General features: G+C 39.8%; 1 protein-coding gene across 7 annotated transcripts in view; it reads right to left on the reverse strand.

The window, feature by feature from the left end:
* The window catches only part of PTPRT (protein tyrosine phosphatase receptor type T), a 472,716-nt gene that overhangs the window by 217,949 nt on the left and 234,588 nt on the right, over nucleotides 1-20,179 (reverse strand). For all 7 annotated transcript variants that reach the window (XM_087749578.1, XM_087749577.1, XM_087749574.1 and 4 more), the window contains exon 7: nucleotides 15,375-15,668. In XM_087749578.1, coding sequence (XP_087605704.1) covers nucleotides 15,375-15,668 — 294 coding nt within the window. The remainder of the gene's footprint in view (nucleotides 1-15,374; nucleotides 15,669-20,179) is intronic.

Raw genomic sequence — 20,179 nt, forward strand, 5'->3', positions numbered from 1 at the left:
GTATTAAAACAAAAAAAACCAAACCAAAACCACCACCACACACAAAAAAAGCGGTACAATGCAATGTGAAGGCTGCCAAGAAGCTGTGCTGTTCTGAAACCATGTCAAACCTCCCCTTATAAATGTCTCGCTAGTATGGTACAGCTTCACACCCATATGTTGTCTCAGCAATGTAGGACATGGAAAGCTTTGCAGATCACACTGACTGGCACAGTTCCTGAGGCTCCCACGCCTCCCTTCAAGCAGACAACATACTACACAGAACAAGGCTCCCTAGATAGTCTAGGATAGTATTTTAGTGTAAGCAAAGCTAAAATTATTGCAAGCTATATAATTTGGCGGGTACCTTTGTAAGAAACTCAGAAAGCTCAAGGGAATTGTTTGAGCTCATTGTGACCAGTAGAAGCCACAGTGCCGCACACTTCCAGTGGCAGCAAAGACGTCCCTGGTGCTCTATGGGGATCTCTGGAACAGGCACCAGATCTTCTGCCATCTCCCCTCCAGAACAGAGAAAAGAGTAAGTATACGTAGTGAGGGACTCTGCTTTCTCAGCAGCCTTTTGAGGCTGGAGAACAGCACTTCGAGCCAGGTTCTCAGCCAAGCACAAAGCGCTGGCTCCGCATCCCACCATCTGTTGACTCTCTTGGGGCTGGACATGAGGGCAAACGGGGAGCAGATCCAAGAGCTGTTTTAGCAACCTGCCCCCTTCCTTACTCTCCCTATTCACAGAACTAGACATGCACCCACCACAAAACTACAACTAACTCCCATTTTCCTCTGCCAGGTGATCACAGGGAGAGCTGTTGGTTTTGCCATTACGGAAAGGTTTTCCATCTTGAGGTGGAGGAATGTAGCAGAGAGGAGGAACACAGACAACAGCCTGGAAGCAGGGGGTCAACGCCTGCAGTTTTGCATGGAGAATGAGCAATTTGTGGCTGTCACATGCTCAAGAAAGGATAAGCAAAAGGAAGGTTTGAAAAGAAACCAAAACCAGACCAAATTTAGTGAGGGTCTACTATGTACGGAGTAGTGAAAGAGACAGTTGGTTTCTGACTCAGGATTTTTGAGCTCTTTGGACCACCAGTACTGTAACACTCATAAATATCACAAAAGCAAAGCAGAAGGGATTTTTAAGGACAGACCTGTCAAACACAATCTGGGAATAGCTCAGCTTTGCTGCCCAGAATATGACCACGTTATTGTTATTTCTGTGCTCTGAATACACAAGGAAACCTGCAGTGATGTGAAGGGTGCCCAAAGCATCTTACACCATCCTCATGCTCTCAGGAGGGAACAGATGGAGTGCTGCAGGCTACAATTTGCTATTTCAGCCTGAATCCTTTAAGGAAGACAAATTTAAAGAAAATGCTGAAGGTGATATACCAGCAGTACCCTAGTCCTTAACCCAGGGGACAACCTAAGGCAGGATTTGTTTCATAAAATCTTAAAGGTATTTCAGTTTAAAAGCATTCCTATCTGTCAACACATTCAAGTACATGATCAGAGGCAATGCCATTTCATGATTCCTGTGCAAATCTCATGCACTGTGTGGCAGGTTTTGTCCTCCTGTGGTGAATACAGGAGATTTCTGCATGATGTTTATGAAGTTTGTAACTCAGCCAGCAATTTAATCTCGTCCTGCTTTTTTCCCCTAACCTCTACAGGGTAACTCTAGAGGATAACTTTAGAGTTATTTACCTTCAATGGGAAATACGTGGTCAGCAGACAAACGCATATGTCTAGGTAGTATTTCTGGGTTAAGAGAGTAACTGTTAAGATTTGCTGACAACTGAAAAGGTCTACGCAATCCAATTGAAAGTGGTCAAACGGATAAAACTGATTGTGCCAAGTGGGACGGTTAGCAGAGGACAGGTGCTACAGCAAGAGGGAAATACATCACCGCCTGCGGAAAAGCTGTTTTACAGGGACTGAAGGTTATAGATTTTAGTCATGTAGGAGGAAACTTGGACCCTGATTTCAGAACTTGGAGACAGCAGGAGAAAACATCACTGGAAGGGAAGAGTTGAGTTAGCTGAAACAGCTTCACATGCAAAACCTGTTAAAGAATGAGGCAGAGACTGGGGAGCCAAAAAAATGTATATGGATGTCTAAATCTTTGTGCTCTTTACAGCAGCAATCAGATGTCATTTAATTTATAAAACGCTGTCGTATGCATTTTGAATGATGGGCCATTCCCAACACAAAAGCTATAAACCCCCAGAGTTCCCCCAGCTGACCGCTCTGAGAAATCATACACTTCAAACGCCAGGCTGTCAAGGGCAGGGGGGCAATCATCAGGTCCTGGGGCAGCTGGGCCACAATCCCATTTCTGTGCAGTAGTAACACAGAATACCAGCCCCGTGGCTGCTAGACCCTGCTTCCCGGGATCAGGGGAAGAGCAGAGCTGTTTCTTTGGCTTGAAAAACCAATACAAAATTCTAGATCTCAGATGAAACCGCAGAAACCTCTGGTGCCTCCTCCCCAGCGGGTTGTATAGCATCATATTGCTCCGACATTATTCTTCCTAATACTCATACAGGAAAAAAATTACAATATTTCTGTAAGATGAATAGCATAGCACCTCATAATCTCTTCTATTTCACTAATTTAAACTGTGATTTCATAAGTACTTCTGTAGAGACTAACACTGCCAGATCTGAAATTAGGTAATCATGGACACACTGCAGCAATCACAAAGAAATGTTGAATTATTTGCAAGGTCCTTTTTCATACTATGAATGAGGGAAGTGAATTTTAAAATAGCAAAACTCAGTACCTATTCTTTAAAATATTGCTGTTTCTGAAGCCTAAGTACTCTGGAGGATACTTAAATGAAGACCTGTCCCATTCCCACCAACCTCACCCAGCGCTGACCTCATAGCAAAGGACTTTTGAGCAGAAAATTCAATCTTTTGCATATATGCAAATGCCCAGCATGGCCATTCAGATAGCAGGTTAAGTAGCCTTCAGTTATTTTTGCTAGACAAACAGTACACTTCACAAAACATATGCAGATTTTAATATTAATTCATTATAATGTCATCTGCGTCACCTAAAATTGAGATTCAGGTATATTCTGAGTTTCTGCAACGCCTACTACTTCCTCTTAACTCCCATCATTTTGGAAAAGTATGGCATCTCATTGCTGGTGTTAACATTCTAGAATCAGCTTCCAAATGGAACAAATGCCAGAAAACAGCCATGAATGATGAACCTTTAGACACCTAGCATGAAAAACAGAAGATAAGCTTGTGCCCACTCATAAAAGAGGATCTACTGTGCCAGGCGCCCTATAGATCCTTCACAGCAGACACTCTACCCTAACAAGCTGAGTAAATAAGACAAAGGGTGAACGTTTCAGAGCTGTGTGTTGCAAATGAGAAGAGGCAGTCAAAGGATCTGATTGCTACTGGAACATTAAGGTTTAAGAGCTAACATATGAGCAAAAGTTCCTTAATTTTTAATTATTGCTGTTACAAGAAATGCATAAAGTTAAGGTGATGAAGTGCAAATATTTTAGCACAAATTGCTCTAACCAGAAAAAAAAAATCTCTTTTCCTGAACAAAGAAACTCAATAGCACCGAAGCAATCCAGAACAGAAAACATACACCCCAACAAATAGTATGTTGTTTGAAAAGAATTTTTAGAGTATTTTGCAATAGAGTAAAAATATCCCACTACTCATTTCTTTTTCGTTTCTTACATTGTACTTTTAACAACGTTACCTTTGCTTAACACATCTGCATCACAGGCAATGCTCTGACTGCCCCTTTATCCATAAACAGCGCTTACTTTTAAAACATGTCAGCGTTTTACTGCCAAGGGACACCCCTGTGACAGAGAAAAGGCAGGAATAACAAGCTGATAATGATTATGCCTTCAGCACACAGGTACATGTCTGCAGCCTAAAGAGTACTTTAACAAGATAATACTACTTTTAGCACAGGCCACCATGATCGGGTTTGGAGATTATTTCTTCATACAAGCAAGAGCATCTTTTACATTGAGACATACACAGAAACAAGTAAGGACAGACAAACTATCACTCATACTAATGAACCAAGTCCCATCACTCGGGAGCATGACAGTAACCTGTGAGCCTCGGTCCAGCTGCGCTGCCAGCAGCGCAAGAGGCTTGGAAGATTCAATATAAATTCCTGATCGGTTGCAGCATAATGTACCAATATTATATGAAGCACCTGTTTGCACAGAGTGCGATTCCAACTCTTTTACACTGAGATATTTGCTTCTGTGTGAAAATAAGTAAATATTTGCTCTGCTGTGCCAGCTGGATCAGTGGAAAGCTATCAATTGCCTAAGCCTTTCACAGACAGTAGGAGAAGGCTGGCTGAAGGTGTGTATCTGGAGTTCGCACGCACAACACTAATAGAAAGCAACAACTACTGAAAACAGCTTCAGAACATAAACAGGAACACCAGCAGTAGACACAAAACTCAATTTTAATCCATAGATTTTTACATCAGGCATTGCAAAGTTCATCTTTTATATCTGTGGTTCCTGATTTCTTTAGAAGAGTAGGACAGTGACCAGAATCAAGAAGGTTGAGTTTTCACAAAGGAAAGGGAAGTCTTATAACTGAAACTAGTCGGAGTGCACTGTCGAGTGATTTAGAACACCATAATGTATGTGTTGAGGGATGGGAATCCATGTTTACGAGAAACTTAACACGGCTCACCCAAAAACCCTTCCGATCGCCACAAAGGAAATTATAGGATGCAACATAGTGATTTCTATACATTACAGAATGTAACAGGCAACACTTTACACCAGTATTTTAATCTATTACATGTATCAGACAATAATTCGAAGACATTTGGGCTTTCTTATAGCAACAAGGGTATCTGCTTTGCCTGAACTGGCATACCACAGTTTTAATTCTGTATGAAAGAAAAAAAACATCACAGCTGTAGACTTGCTTTCAGTCTCTTGCTCACAGTTTCTTTAGTGACAATGGGATTTTTTTCTGCCCAGGAAAAAGAATCATGTGAATCTTTTGACAAGGGAACGTATTCTGAATGTAAAAATAAACATTATAGCAAAGTGACCTACAGAACAGCAGGTAGAATGATTTACGCCTATGCTAGGTTAACAAATAATCCGAGGAGAATAAAACCAACTGGGAAGAGCTGGTTTTATACATACACACAGAGTATTTCATACATAAGATTGCCTTTGGTGCAGTATTCCTTCTGCTAAATTTGGCATCCCACTCCTCTGCCTTACTCCCTCCTCTGTTAAAAGAGACAACTTAATGCCAACGGTTTATCTTCCTATTAAAAACATTACTAAGATAAATTTATCACTTACAGGCTTTATCTTCAAAGTGGTGGATTTCCTTGATATATAATCTAATCTTTCAAGCTCACCAAAGATTTTTGTCAAACTTCATTAATTGACAAATCAACTTCTGAAGGTTTGGATCTATTTGCAAGACCTACTTCCCTCCTGCTTCTTTTTCATCCTCTAGTAAATGCTAGAAAAACTTTCAAAGGGCCACAGGGAGGAAACTGTGATGTTAAGGCTTTCAGATTTTGTTATCTTGTGAGTAGCGGTCTCGCTTTAAACCCGCTTCCAATGGTCTCTGCACCAAGAATTTAGTTCAATAATTTGTAGGATTATTGGCAGCTAAAATGAGGATTTGCAGATCTTGAATGAAATACATTGTCATAACAACTGTCAGTCTGATTTTGATGCTCAGGCCTGTATGCCTCTCCAGCAATATTTGAGCACTTTGATATGGTCACAGCTATGGTCTACTTGAATACTACTTCTAAAGTAATAAAATATTTCACTGCTTCATATTTTTAGAAAGCCCAGTTTAAAAAAAAAAAAAAAAGAAAATCTTCTCAGTTTTTTCGCTTATAAAACTGAAAGGCAAAAATAAGTCAAAAGGAGTTGAAAGCTTTTCCTTTTTTCTTCCTCATTCCACTCAGTGGAATAACAATTAATTAAAATGGGGACTAAGTTTATGACCCCTACCCAGTCCCATGGCCATGGCAATCATCTGGATCCCAATCCAAAGCCTGGGGAGACTGGGGGTCTTTGCGTCTCCACCTGTGTAAGGTGAATTGAGATACAAAGGGATCCCTGCATCCCCCAAAGGGGGATGAGGTCGCTGGTTCATGCTTCGTTTTGTCATGTTCAGATACTGTAACATAATGGGTCACAGCAATGTCCATGGACAGAATAGGTGGTTAAAAAAACAAAACGAAATCCCATTTTCAAGCTCAACCAGTACGAAAACGCAATGTACTTGTGCAGACAGACATACACATCATTACAAAAAAGGTTTTGTACTCTCATACTCCATCTGCTGGTTCTGCAACAGTATTTAAGACATCAACTTGTTTTTTTCTTTTTTGTTCCAAGCTGTGCAACACCCCTGCTCACCTGGGTAAGTTGGCAAGTGTTAAACAAGAAGTCACGTACATCTCAATATTTCAGAGTCCACTGGGGAAAAATAAAAGGGTAAAATATTTATGACAAAATGTAAAACAACTAAACATGTAAGGAACAAAGCTGTTCCTAAACGTCTTAGAAATATCTCAGGGTTAAAAGCATTAACATGAGGTTAAAAACGGAGTGCGCTCTTCCATTTGGCCCCTGCCTTGCTTTTGTATTGTATGGTAGAGCTTCCAAGAAAGCCAATTAACATGCATTTTATTCTTTGAAATGTTTAAAATTGGGCACTTTCAGTGTATAAACTCTAAAACGCCTCTTACTATTTGAGTGCTTTTTAATGCAGACTTGTGTGCATTAAAAATACATTTAAAAATGAAAGGCATTTATGTTTCAGCTGTCTTTGGAAAGGCAAAAAGAGAAACATAAGCAGGAAGCAGTGAGCAGTGTTTGTCCCAGGACAAAGATAGGATCATGACTATGCAAATCCATAGAGCTTAATAAATGCTTTGCAAGACTGGGCCTATCATTTCACTCCCAGGATGAGTTATGGTATATATTACACAGAGAAGGAAAACAGACACCTCCCTTCAGTCGCTCCTCAGTGGAAGTTCACTGCTTAACACATGCACCACAGGAACACACACAGAGCATTATCCTTTCCAGTTTCCACCCACTAACTGGGCTTTTCACACCCATATAAAGCAACATCTGGAAACGATCATCTCATCGCACCCTTAAAAAACTAAAAGAAACAGTAATAATATGGTAATAAGGGATGAAATTTTATGAAAGACACCACTTAACTGAAGACTAAAAGACACCATGCAATTTAAATAAATTGCTTTTAGCAGGGGACTGAGTGACAATCAAGAAAAAATGCCTGGCCCATTTTTGCAAATCGTGGGCCAGATTTTCAATGGGTGTAAAATGCTGACTTTAGCAAAGCCGTGCCAATTTTGCGTAAGCTAAGGATATTGTCCTGTGAAGTCACATTTTTAGGACCACGCGGGAGACATCCTTAAATTGAGGATGCTGAAATGAAGCTGCATAAGCACAGAGGAAAGAATCTATTAACACATCAAATATCTGCTTATTTTGCTTCCCTCCCTCCACAGTTTGTTTAAGTGAGCTGAAAAAGAGGAATCACACAATTGTCGGAATGCATACAAGAAAATTCAAACAACGTTATGTCGTATACAAAGATGAGAAGTCAATTCCCTGAGTAACGTGGGGTGGTTTGGTAACACAGAAGTTGACATAATTTTGGTTTAGGTTCTCTGTGCACCACTTGTGTCCAGGCTCCAATCTAGAAGACCTGAAACCATTAATGTGGACCTGCATCTCCTGTCAGTGACCTTCTTGTACATAGCCTTCATGTGCGCCCAGCGTGTTTCAAGTAGAAATACAGCCTGGAAAAACTGCAACAAGAGAAAAATCAAACTGGTTTGCATTCACTTAAAATGTCATTCAAAACCACTTTCACTTAGAAAAGTATGGTGCACACCCCAGATGTTCAGCTGACTCAAATCTACAGTGCCACGAAGTCAACCAGTGCTCAGGGATTTCTTTGAGTTCAACAAAACAGAATGGGGGTTTTGTTGTTTTGGGCTTTTTTGTTTTACTTTCTCCTCTCTCTCCATTTTTGCATCTTCAGATTAGAACTACTCAGGCTATTCGGTATGAAACCTGGACAGAACTCAGGAGCAGAGAAATATAGAAGAGACCAGTGTCCTAAATCCAGCTGGCATGAAAATAAGTGCTAGGCAGGTTCGCTTCTTTTGTAAGAAGTCATGAGGTCCTATCATTCATGAGAACTATTCTTCATGGCGTGAAAGCCTAATGCCTTTATGAAAGTTGTCATCTTACTGACCAGCCTGCCCACTCAGAAAATAATGCTATATTCAAACCACATTATAGAAAGCCATTAAATTAAACAGCAACACCATCAAGCAGAAATGGTGTGATGTGGAAATTAATAACTAGACTTCATCCTAATAAATAAAAATAAAAACATTTCTGGATAAAAAACTGCCTTTGCAGATAAAAAAATAAATCCCTAGAATTTAAATCCATCACGAGCAAAATCCCTCTGGAAAAAAATCCAGACCAAAGCACTATTATGACTGCCTTTGTATTCATAACTGTATTTATGCAGACTAAGATAAGGGCAATCAATCCACATGCCTCAGGACAAAAAGCTGATCTTCTGCAGGGATCAGGATAAAGAAAATTCCTCACTGTATGTACCATGGTTAAAGGCAATAGGGGATATGCTTCGCTAGACTTGGGAATTTTCAGGCATTGGTTGCTGCCAGAAACCAATATCAGATTTGTGGCATACTGATGGGCTCCAGCAGTCAACCCCAGCCTCTCCTTTGCACATTGCTGCTTTCCAACACACCGAATTTAGTGCCTGAACTTTGGATGGACTGTGGCCTCACGCCAAACCAAGTGTCTTGTCAGCTCCAACAATATGGCTTTTCAGGAGTCCTGGATTCAGTCAGTCACCCAAAGTGCACCAAAACACTCTGCTTCGCCTTCCACCATTTAATTACATCTCTTCCTCCTCCCAAATTCCTTCTGTTCCATATAGGTTGTCACTGTTGTTATATCCCAGACAACGTAGCTCCTTCTTTTTTCAGTTCATTTCCAGTAACTAATTCATAGATCTAATCTATCCTCTGTTCTTTGAAAGCTGTCTTTCCAGTTTGAACATGTTTCTACAGCCAATGCATCCAGAACTCGATATTGATAGTTCCTCAAAGAGAACACCCCTATACACGCAACCAGCTGCACCTCTGCAACTTGAAGAGCAACACGAAACACACTTTGCTTCCTACAGAGCTCTGTAGTTTCAGTTGAAGCATTGTCTGTATTGTCCACGAGGTCTGAAGGTACACATTATGGGCTAGACACAAGTTAAGACCTGACAACGAGAGACAAGAAAAGCGTACCACTCTGACATGCTCAGAGCCACAAAATGCGTGTCATCAAGAAATAATTCACGTTTTCTTTCAGTTGTTATTTAAAGGGTAGATGCTGTCTTTCTACTCCCTCAAAAGTTGAGGAGGGGGAAAGAATAAAGCAGAAATTAAGATACATTTATTATCTATTTAATCAATTTGGCAGGGGAAGTTATCATCTTATATGCAAAGGGGCTTAAGCCGTTCGGGTGCGATACAGATGAAAGCCCCTGTCTTTCAACAATGCTACCAGGCTGTTTCCAAGCACAAATTGGTGATCAAGGATCAAAAAGAAGGAATATCATATTTTTGTAACGCTACTCTTACCTCTCTAGCTGACATGCCGAAGGCTATTGAGGTGGAATGAAAACAGAGTTTCAATCATCAAGTTAAACTGACAAAGTCACTAAAATGGGTACCAGTCCCACAGGCTTTGCGGGATCCACGTACCAAAACTCAAACACGAGATCATGCCATTTTCAACAGCTCACCTGCAGCGCTCCACGGCTCTGGGGAATAGGCGCTATCAAGAGAAGAACAAGTGCATTTCACTGTGCTACACAAGACTTTGTTTCAGGGAATTTAGCAAGAGAGCAAAACCGAGCACAAGTGGAACATGCACTGCAGAGGCTTGTCTTACCATAACTGAGAAAAGTCCCTCGCAGCATTTACCAATACAGAAAACGAGCAACCCAGGTGAGGCTTTCCTGCAATGCTAATATTCTACAGGAAGCGTTCTTCAAAAGTAGGCAATCCTGCTAAATAAGTGTCTATTTTCCCGATTGTCTACTTTTAAAATTATACAAGCCAGTGGAGCCAAGAGTTAAGACTTAACTAATATTAATAGGGAAATGAATGTATGTTTCAGGACAAGGCTTAGAGTAACTCCAAGTTAAATTAGTCTGTGAAACAGTGATTCTAAGAATACCTACACTTCAGTTGTACAGAATTATCTTTCAAATCACTTGATATGCCATTTGTGTAGTGCTTTGACTCACGTATCAGATTTTTTTCAGGTTTTTTTTTTTTTGTAAGCTTGAAAAAAAATGAAGGCAGCAGTATAGCAACCCTGAATCTTATTTTTCAACATTAACATGTGAATGTTTCCTATTTAATGGGAGCTATCACCTTAAAATTAAATCAGAAATAAATATTTTTTAACCTGCTGTTATAACAACTCATATTAATTCACAGTGCACAACAACATAACCTTCTGGCTGTTCAATTTGTGCATTTCACATCAGTACACAACTACCTCCTTTTTCGAACATTTGTAACAGAGCAACAGACAAAAACATTTCTATAAAATATGAACATGTAGTCCTAAAACAGCAAAAAATGGCAAAAGCTGCTTACTACTCCTAAACTTCACAACATTTCATGGCAACAAAGTACCTTTTAATAATAACTAAAGGAAAAGATTTTCCAACTACTTTGCAATACCATATCGAACTCTGAATGTACAGATTATTTGCATTTGTATCAGCTACTTTCTCCTGACTATTTTTAAAAGGGGTATTGAATTCAGCCACTCCATTCAAGACTAACTTTTATTTCCCTAGGCCGAGAACAAGAATTGAGTATTGATCTTGACAACTGCTCCTTTCTCCAGGAGAGAGATCACATCCTCCTGCTGAATAACCCAGTCCCTAGCAGTTTATCTTCAGAGATCGGTTGCAAGGGATCTGTTAATTTTTTCATATGAGGACAAACCTCCTATTATGATAACTTTGTTCTGTGAAGAATCATTAGCACAGCTTTTGCAGGGGGAAGATTATGGGGTTTCTCAGGACTTTTCCTCCCATCCCATTCCTTACCAAGCAACTCTCCTGTCAGGCTGGAAAGCTTTCTGCTTCCAAGCCTCAAGGTCACAAAACCCTCCTCATCTTATGAGTCACCTGTTGTCATCATCCAAAAAGGCAGAAAAGCTCACGTTCAGGATAGCTTTTTCAGATAGTATTTTAACCAGATCTAAATATGATTTTTAAAGAAAGTCTTATCTCTGTCCGTTTATTAATCTTCATTTAAACGTTACTCTCTGGCCTTGCTTTTCATGCAAGTTCATCCCACTAGAAGGCAAATACTTTACAGATGAGATTTGCCCCCCCCCCTACAATGATGACCTCTTTTGGAAGGTCTTCCCTTCTCTTTCCCATCCACCAGAGGAAAAAAGGATTCTTCCCCTATTCTCCCTTTCTGTGGCAACAGGAGAAAGAAAAAAAGCAGGGGAATAGTAAATAAGCACAGGGAAGAAAATAAGCCCCAAGCTTCTCAAATCACAGCTTTCCAAAGCGCACTCTTGAACAAAGCCCATGAAACAAGGATTTTAAAGAGCTCTGTGTAACTATTAAGGACGGCTAAAAAAAACCACACTCAGAAGACCAGTGCTGAACTACTAGGCACTACTAGGAACTATGTTCAAACATACTATTCTGCTCCTGTTATCTCACCCAACCTATTATTTTGGGGGTAGAAACTAATATTTCATATCTTCCTTTCCTTTAACCACCCCTCAACCCTGTGTCTGGTCTTAACCTTAAGCAGTCTTTCTCTTTTCCCCATTCCCTGCTGATCAACTCTTCCCTCTGACAGTTTACTGTTTTATGCCTCAAGGTCATTTAATCTCCTCCTGCCTCAAGACACAACCTATCACAGCCTATGAAAAAAAAAACAAACAAAAAAACAAACAACAAACACAAAAGCCACAGCAACAACAACAACAAAAAAATCATTCCTTTACAAAGGCAAGGTTTGCCATATTTTCTGGCAGTTGGCTTTTCCTGGAAGGAGGCAAGCTGGGACTTAATTTTCAGTATCATTTCTAAAGATCAAATATAAATGAAGTCTTGTAATGCTGTCCTGTAGAAAACCAAACGCATCACCAGCAGGATAATGGGTGCCTGGGCACATGCTGTTTATAGAAATTTAGATAAGATATTATCCAGTTTAATAAAACTTCTTTGTGCTCATTTAGAGCAAGACCTTTCATAATTAGGTTTTATGGGGTTTATATAATGAAAAACTTTAAAAAGTCCATGTAAACAACTTCCATTCACTCTGATCAAAAAATCTGAAAATCATGAATGATCTTGATAAGAGTTGTGTCATGGTGTAATGACTTTCTAAGCTCATGCTGAGCCATTCCGGTCATGCTTTTGCTCAGTCTGACAGTCAGGAAACTCACAGCAGACAACTGCATCTTTGTAAATGAGCTTGTTGCTTGATTTGAAGTGGAAGAAAAGCATGGTCCTTCCCAAATTCTGTTCTAATTTAGAGGTGAAAATAAAAAAATAAGAATCTCATTGCAAGGTGTGCCTAAATTGAAGGCTATGCCAGTAGTTACTCAGACTCCCTAGCACATAAGTATACTATGTCTATGTGAAAAGACACTAAGGAGATTATTTAGTAAAAGGGACATTGACTTCTCACTATTGGAAAGCTGCAGACACCTTCTGTTTATGGTTACACTGATTTCTTGCAATTTAAATAAGTAAATACTTCTGCTCCGGTATACATTATATTCTCTACTATTACTTCTGCAGTCAATTTTGTTATCTTTATTAGTGGGCCTAATAAACACAGTACCAACACTAAACAGTCCAGTAAAACAGGACTACTCCAGTCATCTACTGACTGCATACAAATGTGTAGGAGTTTGGTACTCCCCTCTTGCTAAGAAAAAGTAATGACAAAGAAAAGAACCAAAACATTCACTTGAAAAAAGCATCATCACTCATCCCTCAACTATTGAAAAAAACTCTCAATTTTCATTGATGTCATTTGTTAGCTACTCTAAGAAAAATCAAGGAAGTAGTACTGTTTTGTTGGTTCAGCACATTTTTGAAAATCTTTACCATAGAAGTTTTGTGTAATTATCCCCTATATAGGGTATTTTGAAGGAGTTCCATGACATATGGAAACCGGAATAACGAGCTGCATTTTCTTGTCTATCATTTCAGTTGGCATTTTGTGGAAGTCACATATCTTTACATATTGAGTAAGTCTCTCCCTTCCTTCGAGTCCGTGCTTAGATCAAGATCATTACAATTTCTCCCACCCAATGCTCTAAACAAAACATAAATGCCATCACCATCAATCTCACCAAGCTCTGTATGACAACTAACGTTAATAGAATGACCTTCTCCAGTTAGATTTGCATTAGTAAATTAGGACTGAAAATAGCAAGTGGCACTGCTTAGCCAATTTGAACAAATTATCTACATCATCCTTCATGATGTCAGTCAATACCTATGCTGAGTAAGGAAACTCAGCAATTTGGGATCCAGTACAAGACATCATTAAGCACAAAGCCAACATCTTTTTTTTTTTTTTTTTTTTTTTTTTTTACCCCTCAATTATACTAAACCAAGCATTCTTTATAAGTAATACAGAAAAGTTTGCAAGTCTGGCTGCTGCAGAGCATGTGCCTGCAAAATCACAATGCATGAACTACAGACCAAATCTCAGCATGTCACATTTCCATGTGTAAATGCATAGTCCCAGGCCAGGCCTGCAGTTATTTCTGCTGAAGGGAGAATTTGACCACACTGGTGAAGGAGCAGACAGCCAAAAGATGAGTAGCAGAGCATGTGCCAATTTCCCAAATAGGCCAGAACGTCATCCATCTCACTTCATGCTTTCCACCTAGCTGCAGAAAAGCCTCCAAACATCTGTCTTCTACCAATGGACAGGTGCTGAATATAGCAACCACCTACATGTCAGATCCTCATGCTCAGATTTATTTTTTTTCAACCAGTTCTTCTCAGAAAGGCACTAAAAGTTCACTGCTTTATAACCTGTACAAAAAAGGAAAGGCAGCATGGATGTGCCCCCCTGCCCCACAACACGCTCAACCCACCAGGCTTCCTCTCTTGGTAGAGGAAGAGGATGCTGCTGGGGATGCTCTTACTGTGACAGTGGGTGAGGAACACCAACATTGCACTGCTTAATCCCATCCCAGGATGCATTTGGCTGTTCTTCATGCATTCTTCACACTTCAGACTTGCTGTTTGGTCAGAAAGAGTAACTGGAACCAGAATGCTTTTGCATAAGCTCTCCACTACTTAAATCCGCTTGCTGTAAACCACTAATTTGTGGGGAGGGGAGGAAGGTTGTAGTCTTTTAGTCTCTGTCCTTTGTTCACACCACAAAGCATCTTGCAAAAATTACAAAAATGCAAACCTTGAGATGACAGTTGTGTGGTGGAAAAAAACTGCTAGGTAGAAAACTGCTTTGTTCATCCCTTTGCAAGGCACAGAGCTTGATTTCCCTTAATGGCTAATGATTAATGTATGAAAACAGAATGAACAGTCAATATATCTGAAACATGACGAACATGATCCTTTAGCTTTTCCTGGAAAGGCCAATATGGCTTAGAAAGAAGACAGACTTTTCCTGTCCCTGGATCAAAACTGATCTGTTCCAATATGAAAGACAAAGGGAAGATGCTGCACAGTGTTTGACCAGGTTTCATTATCAGAAGTGAGGAGAAGAACAAGTTCCATCAAGTGGAATACAAAAATGTATCTTAAAAACTAAATGCTTGCTGCTTCACCACACTGCACTGATAAGCTGATAGCACTGTCAATTTGTTAATAACCAATGCTGAACCATTACCCAAGAACAACAAATATATTGTTATGCACTAACACGGTGAAAATTTTATAACAGACTAGTCTTAAGAATGATTTGCCTACTGGAGAATTGGTTGGGGAACTCTCATCTGCCTGCTCATTTCAACAGAAAACAGCCATACACTGTAGCAGTAAGTTTGGCAAATACACTACATGCGTAAAAACAACAGTTTCTTAAACATTTGCCTACGGAACAAAAAGTAAAATATTCCAGGATATATCAAAATTCATAATGTCAATTCAGATCACTGATGAAGCACGTCTACAATAAGGATGTGCGGAGGACCGTTTGTTAATGTATTAGTAAGTGAACCAAAATAGCTGTGCCATATTGCAAAGCAGTAGAAACCCTACCTGCACATTTTGTTCTTGTCGTCAGTGGCGGTCCAGGGGGCCCTGTGCCTCCTTCTCCAGGGCGAGTGAGCAGCACTCTGATCTCGTACTCCACATCAGGATCCAAATGCCACAGTTTGTAATTAGGAGAGTCTACAATGTGCGTTTCTGCCCAATTCCCAGTGGTCGTCCGATACTCCACCTCTTTCAATATGATGGGCCCATCACCAATGATGGAGTTGGCATTGGGTTTGATCCACAGGTACGTGGCTCCGACAGCCAGCAGCTCAGGAGGAGCAATAGGAGTTGGGGGTTCTGTAGACAAAAAGAAATCATGAGAGGCCTGAGACAATTTTGTCCAAAGGACCAAATTTCCACTATGTATCTGTATAGCAAGGCTGTCCCAAAATCTTTTGTAATACAGGCACAGTTTCTCCTGTCATTTACCAAATCTTTCACAAGAATTTAATCCGTTACTGGAAAGAATTTGGCTTCTTTTATTTGTGCTAAAAATTCAGCCCCCTTACACGGGGGCAGTATTACCAATTTAGAAACACCTGCAAAAACACAGTAACCACAAAGCAACTTGTTTAAAATAAAATCCAAAAGTCATTTTTAAAAGATCAGAAGGCTTATACTTATTCCCTCCCTTAAGCATATGAGCAATAGCAGTCAATATGATATTGGAGGGTGAGGCGGGAAAGAAGTCTTAAATAAAGAAGACTGAGTGCACTTAGCATATACCACGTATAAAAAGGCTGTGGTGCAACAGCCCTTCCTCTGCCCTGTGACCCAATGTGGCAGAATATCACCATCATTGATCATGGAATTGTGGTTCAGCCAAAGCGTAATGCTTAACATGACACAATTAGCAATGAGTGGAAAACTCAAATCACTTGCTCATTTTGTGATTTTACCAAGCAAAATAAAGGTTAAAAATAGGATATACATTTTTAATCAAAGCACTGGATGTGTGTGAGAAAATACTAGCAAATTTAAACACTAGTGATCTTCCCATGGTCAATATCAGTAGTCAGGATGCTGCCAGAACTGACTCTAACTGAGGCTCTTGGTACCTCAAAGCTAAGAAAAACTCTAAGGCACCAGGTGAATCAACACCTCCTGTCACGTTTGATTGCAAAGTTTGCTCAACTTCATGAGCAAAGGTACTCAACCACAGTCTGCATGAGACTTGAGGATTGCCTAGATATCTGAAAAACATCATGAGGAGGCAGGAACCCAGATGCTGAATATCACCTCTGTGATTAAAAAAAAAAAAAAAAAAAAAAGGCAAGCCAATAAAAGACATCTCTGCAGCACCCTTTGATGAAAGCTACAAAAAAAAAAAAAAAATCTACAGGGCTCTGGCTGCCTGCCTGATTTTTATTTTTTCCCCCCTCTGTCAGTGTATAAATAACATTTGCATATTGGAAGCCACACAAATAGCATATGCCTTGTTGTTTTGAAAACCTGAGCTGAACTGCGCAAGATTATGAGCAATTTCTTTAATCTCATCTAGCTTTCCCTCTGTCACACTCTAACATGGTTTGCCCTCAGCCCAGAGGACACAAACTCTATTCTCTTGTGAAAATAAAGTGATGAAAAGGACATCTCTGTCTCAGAAAAAGAAACCTATAAATGTTACAGTATGACATTAATTTTAGAGTGGGAGTTATTCTAAACCCCTCTTAAAGGTGATTCCTCAAAGAACCCAGAGAACTGGAAGAATCTGGGACCCACAGAAATGTGGAAGAGTTTGAGCACCATGTGATGGGAGGAAGATAGTTTCCCTCTGGAAAACTCTTGCAGGTCAATATCTGCTCAGTGAAGAGAAACAAATGCACAGAAACCATTATTATACAAAATGATCAACTGAAATGTTAATGTCATTTCCTCTGGCTAACTAATTACAATGAACGATGCTACCTCCTTGAGACTGACTGCAGTAATTGTGCATTGTACCTCTGAAAAAAAAAAATATCTGAACTGTAATTGTAGCAGGTATCCAACATGAACAAAAACCAGTGTCACGAGCTAAGTTTGTTTGTGAATGTTTGTTTCTGCTTTTGTTTCGCACTGTTCCCTTAACGCCTGCCAGAATCTTTTTCTGATATGGAACGTCAGGCTGATTATGTTTTGACTTAGTAAGCTTATTTCTCCAAGAAATTTGTTTTCAAGAAATGCATGTAGATACATTTTCATTAAAAAACAAATTATTATAAATCACAGTTTATTACTTGTTTCTTGGTGCAAGCCAATTAAAAGATAGACTTAGTGATTTTCATTCCCAATGCAAAAGTGACATCTAACAAGTCACATCATAGCTGAACACAGGACAAATGAAATATTAAACTCCATTCTCCTGGGCTGTAGACTTCAATAGCAATACGATCCAGGTTACTCTGGGATTTGATTGCAAGTTAGAAGAGATTTACAGGACTGAGCTTAATTAATAGAGCAGTTTGTCCTCCTAAAAAGACATGAAAGTCTCATCTAGCAAGTTTAGAAACGACTATTGCCTAACTCATTTAAATTAAGAAGACACCCAGCATTACTGTCTTCTCTCTTTATTTTAGGCCAAATCTAAACCTCCCCCCCCCCCCAAAAAAAAAAGTGATGGTGGTTTTCTGTTTCCCCCTCCCTCCCCCATTAATTTTCCCCTTTCTAAGTACCACTTGAAAAACAGGTACCACAGAATATTAGAAAATTAGGAGTTTAAACAGTTGCTCCCATTTTCCAAATTTAAGAAATTAAGGTTAGTAGCTGTTGTAGTAGTTATTCAAGGCTCAATCCCACCTCACTGAAAATAACGGGCTCTTTCCTGCTGGCACCAAGTGGACAAGAAGCATTTTTTGTTAATATCACTCTGTGCCAAATTACTGCAAGTGATCTAAACAAGTTACCCATTATTTAGCAAAACTAGCATATAAATAAGGACCATTTTTTGGCCTTTGTAACTAAACACGCTTGTCAGTTACATATGACCAGCCTGATGTTATGAGCTCACTCCTTTAATTAAAATCTCTATGTGATCTTGATTAAATAAACATGGTGACAGATTGTCCTTGTACACATGTAATTGTGATCAACTGTATTTTAAGCCCCATTTGATCCAGACAGTATTTTATATTGCAAGCTTTATCTAGGCTGTTGCTGCCTTTCAGCCGTTCTCCCTCCTCCTCCGGGCACAGAGGAGAAAGCCGCAGCTCCCCAGGAATGAGGACATCAGGAAGATGGTTGATTTTATTGTATGTGCAAAGCAGGTCCAGTTGTGCAGCCATGAAGGGAATTTGGGGGTGTGCCTTTCTCCTATTAGAAGAGGAAATACAGCTGTGGTCTACAGCTGAGAAGGCTGAACACAGTTAGGGCTTTAAAATGACAGATTTAGTAGTGCAAAGAGCACAAGAAAACAAAACTAACATGAAGGGCTGAAAAAGACCAGACAGACTCATAGAATATCTCAAGTTGGAAGGGACCCATAAGGACCACTGAGTCCAACTCCCTGCTCCTCACAGGACTACCTAAAACTACACCATATGACTAAGAGCATCATCCAGACACTCACTGAACTGTGACAGGCTTGGTGCCATGAATACTATACTTTCCAACTATTGTGGAAAACACACGTATTTTACTCTTTGGCAACTGCCCCTGAGTTTCTACTCTACAACTGGAATCTCTCTCTGTGTGATTTTCTAATCATGGCAATTCTAAGCAATTGTTAGACAATGGAAGCAAAATGGGCTCCATGCATCCTTCAAATGCATCTGGGAAGACTGAAACATGAGAAACAAATCCCCATCAACTGTTTTCACTGTCTCCTGTGAAATACTCCATAAGAAAAAGCAATTATAAAAAATGTAATCTTAAAATAGCTGGATAAACCTCTTAAGCTATGGATGTTACATGAATAAAGCTTTAATTTTTTTGAAAATTCCTTCCTTGTTCATAAGATCATCTGATAAAACGCACAACCAAGACAACCATGAGCTCTCATTTGCATTTGTTGGCCTATCGATGATCTTAGACAAAAAGAACTCCTAACTCTACAAAACACTAGTATATCACAAAGTTCAATGATTCTGTTTCTTACGTGTTAACCTGTACTTTTATTTTGTTACTGAATAATCATGCCAACATGTGAAATTCCTAACGTGACTCCCTCAAGCACTGAAATAAGCTCTCAACTTAGGACCGAAGAAAACCAGAAAACAAAACCAGAAAGCGCCCAGAAAAGGCTGACGCACCTGTTAAATAGAGGAGGAAAGCAGGTTTCTCTCTGGCTGGGCCACCCAGTCTGTACTTTTCACGCTGCTTGATGACCCTTAGGTCCTTCCAAAACATCAGCTGTGCATGCCCCATATGTAGCCAGGCCCCCAGAGCAGCAGGAAGATGGCTGCAACACGCACACAGCCAGCCCTGTTTTGTTTTCTCACATGTATACAACACACAGCATGTGTTCTAAAAATAAGATCAGAAGAGAGACGGTGTTTTTTATTCTTTGGGGATTGAAGAGGTGGGGATGGGAGCTGCTCTCAAGAAACATTTGCCTGACAAGCAGGATCTGTGTTTTCAAACATGATACTGCTTATTCCCCTACTAATGGGAACTGTAAGCTTTTTGCACAGCGTCCTAAATGAACAGCTGTGGACTGCGCTTGCCAAATGGATAAGGATGGGACTGGAAGGCAAGGAAACCAAATTTCAAGCTTCTCAGAACTTTCTTAAGCAAAGAATATAGAACAAAACATATTTGTATCGTTTTCTACACAATAGCTACACACTGTTACAATTTAAAGGCTATTGAGAACATAGGCTCTTGAATTT

Source organism: Nipponia nippon, unplaced genomic scaffold (genome assembly GCF_047370975.1).
Source record: "Nipponia nippon isolate SJK-2023a ecotype South Korea unplaced genomic scaffold, ASM4737097v1 scaffold_13, whole genome shotgun sequence".
Taxonomy (NCBI): Eukaryota; Metazoa; Chordata; class Aves; order Pelecaniformes; family Threskiornithidae; genus Nipponia; species Nipponia nippon.